The 12,639-nt window shown below is 49.4% G+C and overlaps 1 protein-coding gene across 2 annotated transcripts in view; it reads right to left on the reverse strand.

Annotated features, from left to right (window-relative positions):
• Positions 1–432: 432 nt before the first annotated feature.
• The window catches only part of LOC144173549 (uncharacterized), a 189,222-nt gene continuing 177,015 nt past the window's right edge, over positions 433–12,639 (reverse strand). For both annotated transcript variants that reach the window (XM_077701935.1, XM_077701929.1), the window contains exons 4-6: positions 5,051–5,161; positions 1,957–2,009; positions 433–714 (exon numbers count right to left, since the gene is read on the reverse strand). In XM_077701935.1, coding sequence (XP_077558061.1) covers positions 683–714; positions 1,957–2,009; positions 5,051–5,161 — 196 coding nt within the window. In that variant the 3' untranslated portion in view covers positions 433–682. The remainder of the gene's footprint in view (positions 715–1,956; positions 2,010–5,050; positions 5,162–12,639) is intronic.

Raw genomic sequence — 12,639 nt, forward strand, 5'->3', positions numbered from 1 at the left:
GGCCTAATTTGCTGTTTGTAGTTCGTTTGTTTGTAGACCTGCTGCATGCAAACTTCGCAGTTGAGGATACCCCATCACGCTGTTTACTGCGTAGCTTCGTTCATTGCATGTCGGGCCTTAAACCTGATTCCCGTCGTCTGCTGAGTGCGAAAAAAAGAGCACATTAACCGTAAATTAGGCACCCGTTCGAAGGCTGGTGAACTCCCTAATTAAAATAATAAACCTTTATCGACAATTAAATAGCAGATTGTGACGACCACTTGGCGTTATTTATGCATAAATATTACTGAAAGGCACGCGCGAACGCTGTTCACATCTTCACAGCGCAAGCATATATTGTTTTCAGTCCAGCTCGGTGAGCATAGGCGAATCATTGTGAATGGTGAACGTGCGATCGGGAGCCCCAATAACATATCCATGGCTGACGGATGATTCAAGTAACAAGATATCTAGTTTTATTTAACGCAAGGATTGTACAGAACTGCAGTGCGGTCTGGAACTCCACGGCGTTGTGTTCAGTATACTGTTTAGATTACTGCGGTTAAAGGCCTTCCCCGGCAAGCTTGCCACTGGCGTCCTGGTGGCAGTTTATTTTGCGTATATACAGCTTTCTTCCATGGTAGGCTTGGCGGTAAAGTACGTGGTTGCGGCTCGGCGGTCGTGCTTCGGAGCCAAGTGGTGCCTAGAAGCTGTCTTGATAAACTGCTCCATCATCTGAAAAGGTAGGAAAAGGCCTTCAAAATTGGCACTGGGAGGAACAAACGTGGCTTTCGTCAGACTTGAAGCGACGGTTGGCACAGGGAAGCTTTTAGTGTAGCTTTCGCCGGGATATTTCGTGACCCTGATGTTTGGTGTTCGTCATTACAAAACCCATTTATAATTCGCAGATACGCGCTCGGGGGGATGTGCTTGTGACGATGACAGCTGCCACCAGACGATGAAAAAGGTAATGACTGCTCTGAAGCAGCTCACGGCCCATTCACTCGTTCTCCACTATAACGTGCGCTGTAGACTAACTCTTTTTTTGCCAATAGAGATGGCGGCAAGGAAAGATTCCGGCTTCAAGAGAGTCTATGCGGATTCACCTGTGCCTCAGAGTTCACCCCTCTTCAATACACTATTTCACACCGAAGGACATTGTCAACTGATTATTAGAGAACTCGAAGTTCATGGAAACTCACGGCCGCGAACGTTTCGGGCTTCAAGAGGAGCAATGCCATCATTCGCCAGTCAATCCGCCCTAATGACAAACAGCTTTGATGCGCCGTGGGCTGTTTTAACTGAATAAGTTTGCCGCTCGCGTGGAGGATTAACGGAGTGATAAAGTGCTTGCTTTCACTCGCGGCAGCACACTCTGTGGGGCCTGCACGCGCGGAGCGAAGAAGCTCAGCCAAAGCAGCCTCGTGGAGTGCGAATCGAGCAGCAGGAATGCTTATTGCTACGCGGAAGTAATTGTCCTTCTCGTCGCCCTTCCCTGTCTTGAATGCATTGGCTACTCTGGAATCCACCTGTGATAACTTTCTCGTGTCTATACCTAGGGATGATTCAAGGTGGCGTTTCGTCACCAGGCAGATTACGGCTGGGCAAGAACCGCAGATTCCCAAACGTAGAAAGCCAAGCCGGTGTGGTCAAAGGTGAGATTCCAGGTGGCTGTAATTTTTAAGTGGGGGGAAACACACAGATGCGACGTTAGGGATACACGTCGAAAAAGCAAACCCTTGAGGTTTGAAACAACACGAAGTACTTGGATGTATTTGTAGAGCCAAGAAGTATTTAGCAGTGCCCTCTTTTGATTCGGCGTTGCACTGGTAGTGACAACGTTAGAAGCACAATGGTAAAGTAGTGTGAGGGCATTTCCGCTCCTCAGCTATGATCGGTAGCACCAATGTTTAGTCCTTCTTGAAGCGCTGTTATATGTGACAACGCCAATATTAAAAGGCTGCCGCGGAAACTCACCAGCCATATCGCCCTTGGCCGCTTCCTCTGCTATCCAAGAAGCAGCAGGCCGTCTGCAAAGCGAAGGTATACGTGGTGAATGGGTAACGCTCCCCACGGGCCATCGCACGCTCATCTTGATCGCACCCTGCCTGATTAAGGCAGACGCCAACCCCGTTAACCAAACAGCGTATCCTGCTTGACATTTGCACTAGTGCAACAGCTACGTACAGCTCGTAATATGTCAATGTAGCAGAGTGCCTGAAATGTCAAAAATCACCCAGAGGGATGTGGAAACTACTCTACTCTTGCCCAACGCATACGTTTTGGTGAAGTGGGTCATTGCAACCTTCCGTGCGGATCGAAAGCACTGCGCACTCTTTTCCGTCGGTGTAAAACCGGGGCCATTAGTATATATAGCGTATTTAAATGGTTACTTTCAGCAGATGGGCAGACTTAGTAGAAGATTAGCATGTCTCTGAAGCTTATGTTAAATCGGCTTCTGTAACCTGGCAGTAGTGTACACGGCGCTTAAGCTGGCGCTGCCTTGCGGATTTGGATTCTTTGCCGCCTAGGAGGGACCAGAGTATGTGCGAGGTGAGGCGGGTATCAAGAGTGCCTTTGAGTTCGTTGCAGGACTGCTTCCAGTTACGCTGGCTGAGTTCTTTAGCGTATGCATCTGCCTCTCCTCGATGCAATCCCCAACTTACACCACGCAGTTTACGCTGACGATTTCACCTTATGGGTCCCCAACGGCTCCCCGGAGCTCAAAATTGCGCACTTCAGGAAGCGGCAAACGTTACTCGAACATGCGACTACAATGCGTCCCCCGCAACTCCGCCTTCTTCAGGCTCTGTGCCCACTCTTTTAAGAAACGAACAGACCCAATTCCCGGTCCGGAGTTAACCATCAACAGCCCATCGCCCACCCCCAACGTACCACACCTCCGCGTACTCGGCTTGAGTAGTGCATCAGCGGAAGCGGCTCTCAAATACGGCTTACGTTACAATGCCCATTCACGCACCTCGTGCACTCCACGCGTCGCCGATCGCTCCTACGGCCTCCAGGAGGACACTCTACGAATCACTTAGTCACTCCTCATCAGTGACTTAAGCTACAACACTGCATGGCTCTCAAGACCACCTAAAAAGACAAACTGGACGCCTTCACCCGCCAAGCCTACAAACTCGCCCTCGGTCGACGCTTCTCCGTGTCCACGCGCAAGCTGCCCCAACCATGGGAGCACACTTAGTTAGTATTGCATTAAGCTCATCCGCTGCCCCTCTGGCCGATGCACCCTCAGACGCCTCGGATATCCCGTGCCATCCAAACGAGGCCAGCAACAACAGCGTGTCCCTCTTTAATCCTTAAACACATCTGCATAGCCCAACCCCCGAAGCACGCACCTCCATTACAATAAAGCACGCCGCTAAGCACGGGTCAAGGAACTAGCCGAAAAGCACGCAGCCAACCCCACGACCCGTTGCACGCACGTTTCCCGCTGCCCTCATTGACCCGCCCACGCAGTCACGGTTACCCAGCACGAGGGCAACAAACTCACGGCCACCACGACATCCACCATCTGTATAAACGCCTCTGAAGAAATCGCGATCTCCCCAGTAGCCACGACAAACAACGAATTCGTATCAATTATCAATCATCACGTACGCACAAGTCGTATGTCGCAACTACCTGTGCGGGCGCATATCGCCCCCCGCCCTCAAGATACCCAAAGACACCCCGTAGCTTTTTAAAATCGTAGTCTGGACCCCCCGATACGACTTCATCGATGTGCCGCTGTCCGAGTACATATCCTCCGCGTCAGTTTTGAGTAGAGCCAGGATCCAGAACACACCCTCTCTCACTACATACACGAGCGTAAACAGTTCCCGCCACAACACTCCCACCTTTTCTGAGCCGAGGCCACCATACTCCACCGGCTCCACCCCCAACCCCCCGCCCCGCCCCACGTACGAGCAGTGGGTTGACCAGCTGGCCAGCTCGGACCTCTGGACCCAGTGCTTGCTGATAGAGGGGATACGAGAGGACAAGGGCATCCCGGACTAGAGAACGCACTCCACAGGGCCACCCCCATCGCGCACCAATGAGCTCGTGAATAACTACTATCTCTCTCTTTCTGACGTTCCGAGGTCGTATTTATTGTGATTTTTGTATAACTTTTCACATATTGTTGTTGAAATGCATTTTTAATGTCAAGTTCTATACTGCTGCTGTTCTGCATCTTGAATGTTTCCGTATGCATTTTTTTTTTTTTGCGCCCACCGTCAAGCTGCCCAGAGCGTAGCCTCCGGCTCGAAGGCTAGACAAGCACTAAATAGCTTTTTCGTTTTGTGTCCGCTGCTTGCAAAGGTAGGAATAAGCTGAATTGAATTTAAAAAAAAAAAAAAATGGATACACTTTCTCCGCAAGTGCACTGCGGCGTGCAAAGTAATAACAACATTCCTTCCCCTGCAATCCGTTTTGCTCCACCAGGGGCAGACACACACCTTGTGAAACCCGCAAAAGCCTATCTCTTTCATTCCTCTCCTCAGACCTTCTTACTTGCCATTACGGACGGGATTCATGTCCTGTGTGAAAGTCCGGCCATAAAACCGTATCTCTACACTACCCCCACTGACTAAGGCTACTTGTCCGATCGACGAATTCTTATGGCTCACATTCAGCGCGCGCTGGAAATAAGTCACAACCGAGAGAGTTTCCTAGACTAAGGACGCTCAATCCTTCGTGCTAATAAGCGTTCTCTACCAATTACTCATTAATCATTTAAGCGGGTTAACCAAACTGTGCGCTTGTTTGTCACGCTTCAAGCCTCGGCTGAAATTGTAGTGCCATAGAGCACTACGGAGTTACTACTACAGCAGCGGTACACAGTACAGGCCAGACAGAACGTAAGTACTCGAGCTAGTGTTCAGCGGGCAAGCGCACGTGTGTTACCCGCGGTCGCAACCTTGCCGCTTCATTTGAGCGAGGAAAAATACTGGGGTGCACTGATTATGTTTAATTTATTGGTTTAGTAAAATACAGTTGGTTCCGCTGAAAAATGGTTCATTCCAAGCTTTAAAAAAAAGGAACTTGTTAAATGGATGTTTCGTACCCTGCGTCGAGAGGAGCTGGCTGGTAGGATTCGTCTGAAGAACCCGGGCTTAATCTCTTGCCGAATCCTCTGGCCGTGGACAAGCTTATTCTCCGGATGTCCCTTTTGCTTCTGTAAGTGGAAAAGAAAATGTTGCCCAGCACTCAGGGCATTTAAGCCTACTCGGTCATGTAGGGTACATTCATTTTTTTCTTTTTTCTGAGGAGAAAAAAATACAGTTTTTTTTTTTCACAATTTCGTTCGATCAAAACGTACTCTGTAAAAAAAGTGATTTCTTATGCAACAATTAAACACAGAAAACCGAATAAACTTTCTCTGTGAAAGTCGCCAATTGCATGAAACATATTGTTTTAAATGTCGCAAAATCGCCTAGGAGAACGGGATTTTGTAAATTGGTCCCACTGCCTGAGAAAGTCAGAAAGCGCAGGTGGTCTCGCGAGAAAAGCCGCCTGCTCCGCATTGAAATCAAGGTCGTTTTGAAATGAAATTTTTCACATACGTTTAAGAGCTTATAAGCGGATGGAACTTGATGGGGTTGTGTGCAAGACAAACATCCTAAACTTAGCTTTAACTAATTTGGATTGTCAGTGGTTCTGACGGTGAGGGAGGTGAGGAATGCGCCCTTGAAGTCAATCAGGGCATGTGCTGGAGGTGTTGATTAGCGGGGAGCGTCGGTTTAGCGAATGTGTGGGCAATGACGGTACTTGGTGCGGAAGGCTTCAAGCCGAGCTTTACCGTGCCCTGGTTTTACACCGTGTTCACGTTGCGAGGAATGTGGGGGACTCAGTGATGCGTCTTGGCATCGCTGTGGTTCCTTCGCTTTGCTTAGGGTGGCGAAGAACGTGACGGCTCGTTTTCGTGAGCGAGGGGCGCTCGAGTTGGTTATCGTGATGAGCAAGGGTCAACACCTCTCAACTGCTGCGGACACCAAGTTGGAGGAAATGCCTGGCGGAAGTTTGGATGGGAGTCCTAGGACAAATTTGTAGGGCCTGGAATTAAGTTGTTGACTTTGTTTTGTTCTTTGGGCTTACAGGCGAAGTATGAAGCGCCTGTGGTATATGCGATTAACGAAGGGGGCTTATTGCCAGGCGGAACGTGTCGCATTCCTTGAGCCCCTTGCGTTGTTTGGTGATGGGGCGTACGACGTGTGGGTTGACGTTGTTGTACGGCGGCTGCATGCCCGTTTGGCTGAGGCTGAGACCGAGCACCCGAAGGGCGTTCACCCGAGGCCCCACGATACCGTTGAGGCTGGGAGCGGGAGGGCAACCCCTGGACCGAAGAAACAGCCATCGCCTTGGTCGCATGTACCAGCGAAGGATACTTACAGGTATATTCGATTCGCAAGCCGCTCTCAGGCATTTTCAAGTCGGCCGCATTAGATGAAGCCGAGCCCGAGCGCATGCATCCTCTTGTCAAATACCAGGAATTCACACAGCACTATAGGCTCTCCCGTAGAACGTACTCCTCCTCACACAAATCGCTCCCGAGGGTCCAGGAAAGATTATTTCGCACCCTGTAGTTTAATGCCTCCCCACACCCAACCAAACTTTACCTCTTTGACCGAATTCAATTTTCTCCGCTCTCCGCTTCTGTGGAGAGCCTGGGAACCTCAGACACGTAGTGGGCGGCTGTGACAAATCTACCCTAGACACCCCCAACCTCCCCCTTTCCATAGAGCTTTGGGAGATAGCCTTGGCCAGCTCCGGCCTCGAAGATCAGCTTGCTTTTCTTGATCGGAAACGCTGTCGACGCGGCCCGAGCTCGAGGCATCCTGGAATGAGGACGCCCCTCTGAAGCCTTCCTTCAATTTCATTAAAGTTTATTCTCTCTCTCTCTCTCTCTTCCAACTTGCTCTTTGCGTGCTGAACTCCATTCCTAATCTACCCGAAACCCACAGCGTATGTACTCCCGGTCAGAATTCCTGGAATGCAATGAAGCGTCTCACGTCGCTGCCGCGCGCTCCCAGGAGAAGACAAGGGCCGTACACTCCAATACTCCAGCATTCCTCGCTGAGGCAACGAAATACTGCAGCATTGCCACCAACTGCTCTGCACACTCCATTCCCACCGTGCGCAAAACTTTACAAGGAAGGCGAAACCATATGGCGACGCTTGTACATACTAATACTTACTACCACGGCGCCAAACTGCACGTTATTCACCCCACCTAATACTCCTCCACCTGAATTTACCACCCACCCCATTGCACCCTCTACCACATGGCGTGGACACGCACCACAATTCCATCCCCGTTAACCATTCCTAACCCAACTCTTTCTCTTTTTTTCTTTTTTTAGGCTGCAATGTACGGCGGCGATGTCGTGCAAACTCTATCTTTTTGTATGTGTGTGCAGCAAGGCTGCTACAGTTGCCTACAACTACATATTCTGTTTAATTGCCCATTGCTGCCATGTACCCAAGGGCCTGGTGGGCCCGTAAAGCTGCTTTGGCAGCTTTTTTAAGTGCGAATGCACTTCTTAAGCGAGCCTGAATCGTCCGCCGCCGTTGTCCGCATAGCAACAGCTGCGGGTGCGCGCGCTCCTCGTCTTCCTCCTCGTCTTCCCTAGCAACGGGGGGAGATGGGCGCGCGCTACTCTCCTCCTCCTCTCTCCGCTCAGTGACTGCGGGTGTTGGGCGCCTCCTCTCCACTTCGGGCGGGAGAGCTCTCGCTCGCGTAGCGGGCGCTCCGCATTCCGACGCGTGAGGGCGCTCGTGTAGCCCTCGCCGTAACGGCGGGCGCTACTCTCCTCCTCCTCTCTCCGCTCAGTGACTGCGGGTGTTGGGCGCCTCCTCTCCACTCCAAGATCACGATATCCACCGTAATCGCGCAATCAACAACCGTGCATTCGCACTTACACACTCTCCCCCTCGGGGAAGTGCGACGGAATTTTTTCCTCAGCCCTTTTCATGTAATGAATGTATAAGCGGGCAAATAAACTTTATCTTTATCTTTATCTTTATTTTATCTCTTCGGTCAGAGGGCCGGCCATGGCCATCTCGCGCCCTGTACACCAAGACAAGCTGATCTCGATGGCTAGTACGGCAGCTAAAGATAATGGCTTCTTGGACTGAGAAGGCCATCCTACACAAGTCACGGAATTCTTTTGTCAGCTTAAATAAGGACATTTATTCCACCTCATTTTTCTAAATGGCGCTACAGATCGTTTTGAAGCCGTGTACTCAAACAAGAATCCGCATAACGTCCGCAGCAACGCTGCCGTTTTAATCAACCGTTAAAAATCAACCGTTTTAAAATTCACTATGATTAGTAATTATCCATGGTAACAAATGGCATAAAATTCAGCATACAAATGGACTATTGATTGATTGATTGGTTGTAGGGTTTAACGCGCCGACGCAACGCAGGCGATCAGGCGCCGTAGTGGAGGGCTCCGAATTAATTTTGACCGCCTGTGGATCTTTAACTTGCGCCGAAATCTCGTACGCACGAGCGTTTTCGCTTTTCGTCGCCATCAGAAAAGCGGCCGCCGCGGCCGGGAATCGAACCAAACGTGGAATATTATACGTGTTAAGGTGTGGCTGTAGCTAGCGCGAGTTACGCCCGTTTTCCGCAATCATACTCCTTCCTCGCAAGCCCCTGTAAATTCCATAGTCAGGTGAAAAGGGTCCCGACAGATGGAGGCGAAAAGCGAAAAAATCCCGGGCCATCTCCACTAATGTGGAACCTGGGGAGGGGCGAAGCATGCAGTGTACAAGTGTATTCTTGGCGCCTTGGGGTTTTTGCCAACGGAGATGAAACCATCGGGGGATAGAGGTATACAGCTTTGCTGGAAACGTCTCTTGTTTCTGAAGCCCTACGCTCTCTAGGGCGACGCGTAAACGAGTGTCCCGCTGTTTTTTTAGTACGCCTTACGTTCAAGCGCGAGGCGTAAACGAGTTTCCCGGTGTTTTAGTACCGTGACTACATGAGACTACGAGTGCAACGACGACGATTACGACGACGGCGACAGGAGACGCCAACAGCTCCAGCTCCTAAGGGGCTTCGCCCCTAAAATGTCCAGGTTAAAGATCCCCGGGTGGTCAAAACTAATCCGGAGCCCTCCCCCACTACGGCGCGCCTCATAGCCCAGGTGTTGCTTCGGCGCGTTAGACCCGAAAAAAATTTGAAAAAGTAATTTCTGAAACGTTATTACAACTCCTCTGTGAACTAACCATTGATTAGAAGTACGCGAAACTCAGCGCGAGTATAGCGTCGTCGTATGAGGCAAACAGTGAACAATTTATTTTGAGCGGCATGTATCACACGCGAGGCACAGCCGTTTTCCGGGACCGCAGTACCCGCATGAATGCGGAAATGGGGTCGGCCAGGATTCCCAAAGGTTGTATGGCGTCACTGTGATACAGGTATTATTTATTAGAAGCACGTGAAGCTTGACGAGATAGAGTAACCCGAGTCGACGTACGCGGTATAACTTGTTTCAAGAAATATCTGACACCACCTCAATTGTATTTTTTGCATGCATGCTGCGAATGCTCACGCACATACGCACGAGAATTTCAAAATGATTTTCATTGTGCAAAATATTTGAGGGAGATCTGCGGTATTGTTGAGCGGTAACGGGAGGTGGTCATTTATTTTTCGTCGTTTACCATGCCTCTTGTGACTTGTCACCTGGGGTTTGTAAAAATACGCCCAACTTTTTGTTTGGAAAGTTTATCCGCACTCCCTTGTTTGTCGTTTTTTTCCCCGGTGTTGCAGCAGTGGTGCGAGCCATGGCCTTGTTGCGCCGATACGATTAGCTCAAGGATTTGTTTTGACGAACATGCCGTGTCGCACCCCGTGCACAGCTTAGCGTTTCCCCACACTGTTCCATGCGTCTGTTGATTTTTACGGGTGGGAACCGGAACTAGTCATTAGGAGTGGGGGTTAAAGTGGAAGTTTACGCAGCATCATCAGAGCTCCAGTGCAGACACCACCGTCATGTACGATCGTTCGCGTGGGGCGCGTAAATGATGCGAATTCAAAGCAGTCTTTGCAGAGAAGCGTAGCGGGCATCACAACACATCTTGTGCTGTCGCTAAACAGTTATGTCAGAGACGCTCGGTCTGTGCAAGAAAACATCAAGCTAGTGCACAGGTGGCGGTCTCTTCTGTCAGCTTAATAGACCAACAGGAACGCTAGCACACTGCGACTTACGACATACATAACTTGATGAGGAGCACAGATGAGGAGCACAGGTAAAAAAATGGCCGCGTATCTGCTCACTTCGCTGCAGATGTCGTCGAAAGACGATAGTCGTCTGCCGCCTGTGCCACTTCTCTTTCCCGCACACTTCTCACGCTCTGCCCGTCCCGTCTTACTCTTCCCACGGTAAACGCGGTAGAGGTGCGCCCAAGTCAATTCAATTTTACCGCGTTCCGCTGCTCGCGTGCCATCTACTGGCACCTTTCGTTACTGTTGGATTTCTTGAAATACCGCCTGGAGGGGCTAGCGTCGCGCCCGCGCGCTCTTGTATTTTTGGGTTAAAATCTTTTTTAAGTGGTATTTTCTTTTCACTATCGCAAAAATCAAGCAGCCATGTATTATTAATTAAAATAAAATTTACACCATCTTCCCGCGAGGGGAACCATGGGGTAGATGCGACACATCGGGGGTTGCCGTTGCGTTTCCGTTATGTTAGCGATGTCAGCAATTGTTGTGTATCCTATTTACGCAGCATGTTCACCCCCGATGCGTCATGGTTCCCCTCGCGGGAAGATGGTGTAAATTTTTAACCGAGCGCAAGCTGCGCGCTGACGCACAGCTGGCACGACGGCGGGAGCGAGCGCAGCCGAGCGTAAGCAGCGCGCTGACCGCGCTGACGCACAGATGGCGCTGCGGTGAGAGCGGCGGAGCGCGCAGCTGCCGCGGCGAGGAGAATGGGGGAGGGATGCGGACTACGCCGCGACAACGACGCGGGACAAGGCGAGTTAAAGAGATGCGTTGCATCTAAAACTGCAAATATGACTTATGCATTGTATTTTTTTTTTGCCTAAAATTTTTTGTTTTCTTTTTGCTGAACAATGTTGATTATTATGAACTTGCCACCACATTAAGTAGTCTATATGTTACCTATATAAGCGTCTCGTTCAAGATTTTTTTAACTTTTGGCAGGGCGGTTGAATCGAGGGGCATACAAACAGAAAGACAGACCAAAATTTTCGCGCACAAGTAGCCCAAGAAAGACTATCGTCTTTAAAAGAGCGCTACAAGCGCTGTGTCGTACTGTACCAAAATGAACATATACAAACTAGCCGTAATTTTCGCTCCAATTAACAATAAATGTTTGATGTGTGAGGCTGAGCATTCCTTACCAGGCGATCGATTCAGGAAATATGGCTTCCGTTACGAAGTTAGGCAAGGTTATTGGAACGAGTTCACAACTGCATGACTTATGCTGTTGCCTGTAAAGCGTGCACCCTTGCATAGTAACTCAATGTGCGGGTAAGCAGCACTTCATGAGGAGCGGAAACACGAGGAGCGAGTCTGCAAGTAAGAATCCATTTCTGGAACAAGATACGTCGGAGAATAAAATCAGGAAAGGGAATGCAAAACTGAAGGCGAACAATAAGAACAGAGTTTGTTTCAGAGTTACTGCTATAAAGTGGTTTGTCATGACAGATATCCCCACGGGATGACTTTCCCAAGCGGCGCATAATCACAGTTGAGAAGCTCAGAAAAAAAAAAAAAAAACGGGGGGTGGGGGGTGGGGGGGGGGGTTACCCTTACAAAACAATTAAGTTCATTCACATTTACAGTCATCACTTCGTAACGGTGGATAAATGGTACACCAAGAAGTAATTCATTAAGTTTACAACTTCGACCTTATCCAAGAAGCGTTGACTTTTTTTTTTTTTTTGTTCTGGTAATGAATCGCTTTTCCCAGAAGTCACGCCAACAACCTACCTCAACTGCCTCGATTTTTGTAATGCATGAGTGCCGCTCTGTGGTTGTCGGTGTAAGTACTTTTGTTCAATTCAACCTCGGCTTAACATTTAAGCGAGTTGTACTCATTCTCTAAACACTGTACCAGCTTAAAGTTCGGGCTCAGACGTCTAGGCTCAGAGCTTACTTTGCACATTCACGCGCATTTGTCAGCAATGCAACTGCATTGGCAACGCCGTTACTCTCGCGCCATCCCCCTTGTCACAACGCTGGTTGTGACGACACACTCGGCAGCCCACAGGGCAACATTTAAGGGATTCTGAGCACGTGTATGGTTTGTAAACTCTAGCTGAACAAGTTCAAGGTAATCATAAGCGAAATCACGAAAACATGAGACAGGTTCGCTATCAATTCAGATCAAAAAATAGGGCTACATGGTCGGAAGTAGGTTGTGGGTGTCTACTGCTTTGTCTTCGTTAATGCACAGCCGGAAAGTTAAGTGGTAGGGCAGTTTATCTCAAATTTATTGCACGCAGAAATCGTTATTAGTTTGGCTGACGACAAGAGGGGTATACAACGTCTGCCAAATTTGTGGCAGGGAAGCCATAGACCTCGATCTCACTTTCAGTGAGAGAAACGAAACAAAAGAAAGTCAGGTCTATTACAGTTCAGCAATGAAAGTATTAACAGAGTGTCAACACAAG

This window comes from Haemaphysalis longicornis, unplaced genomic scaffold, assembly GCF_048455015.1.
Source record: "Haemaphysalis longicornis isolate Haplotype H1 unplaced genomic scaffold, Haemaphysalis longicornis Haplotype H1 scaffold_1, whole genome shotgun sequence".
In the NCBI taxonomy this organism is placed as follows: Eukaryota; Metazoa; Arthropoda; class Arachnida; order Ixodida; family Ixodidae; genus Haemaphysalis; species Haemaphysalis longicornis.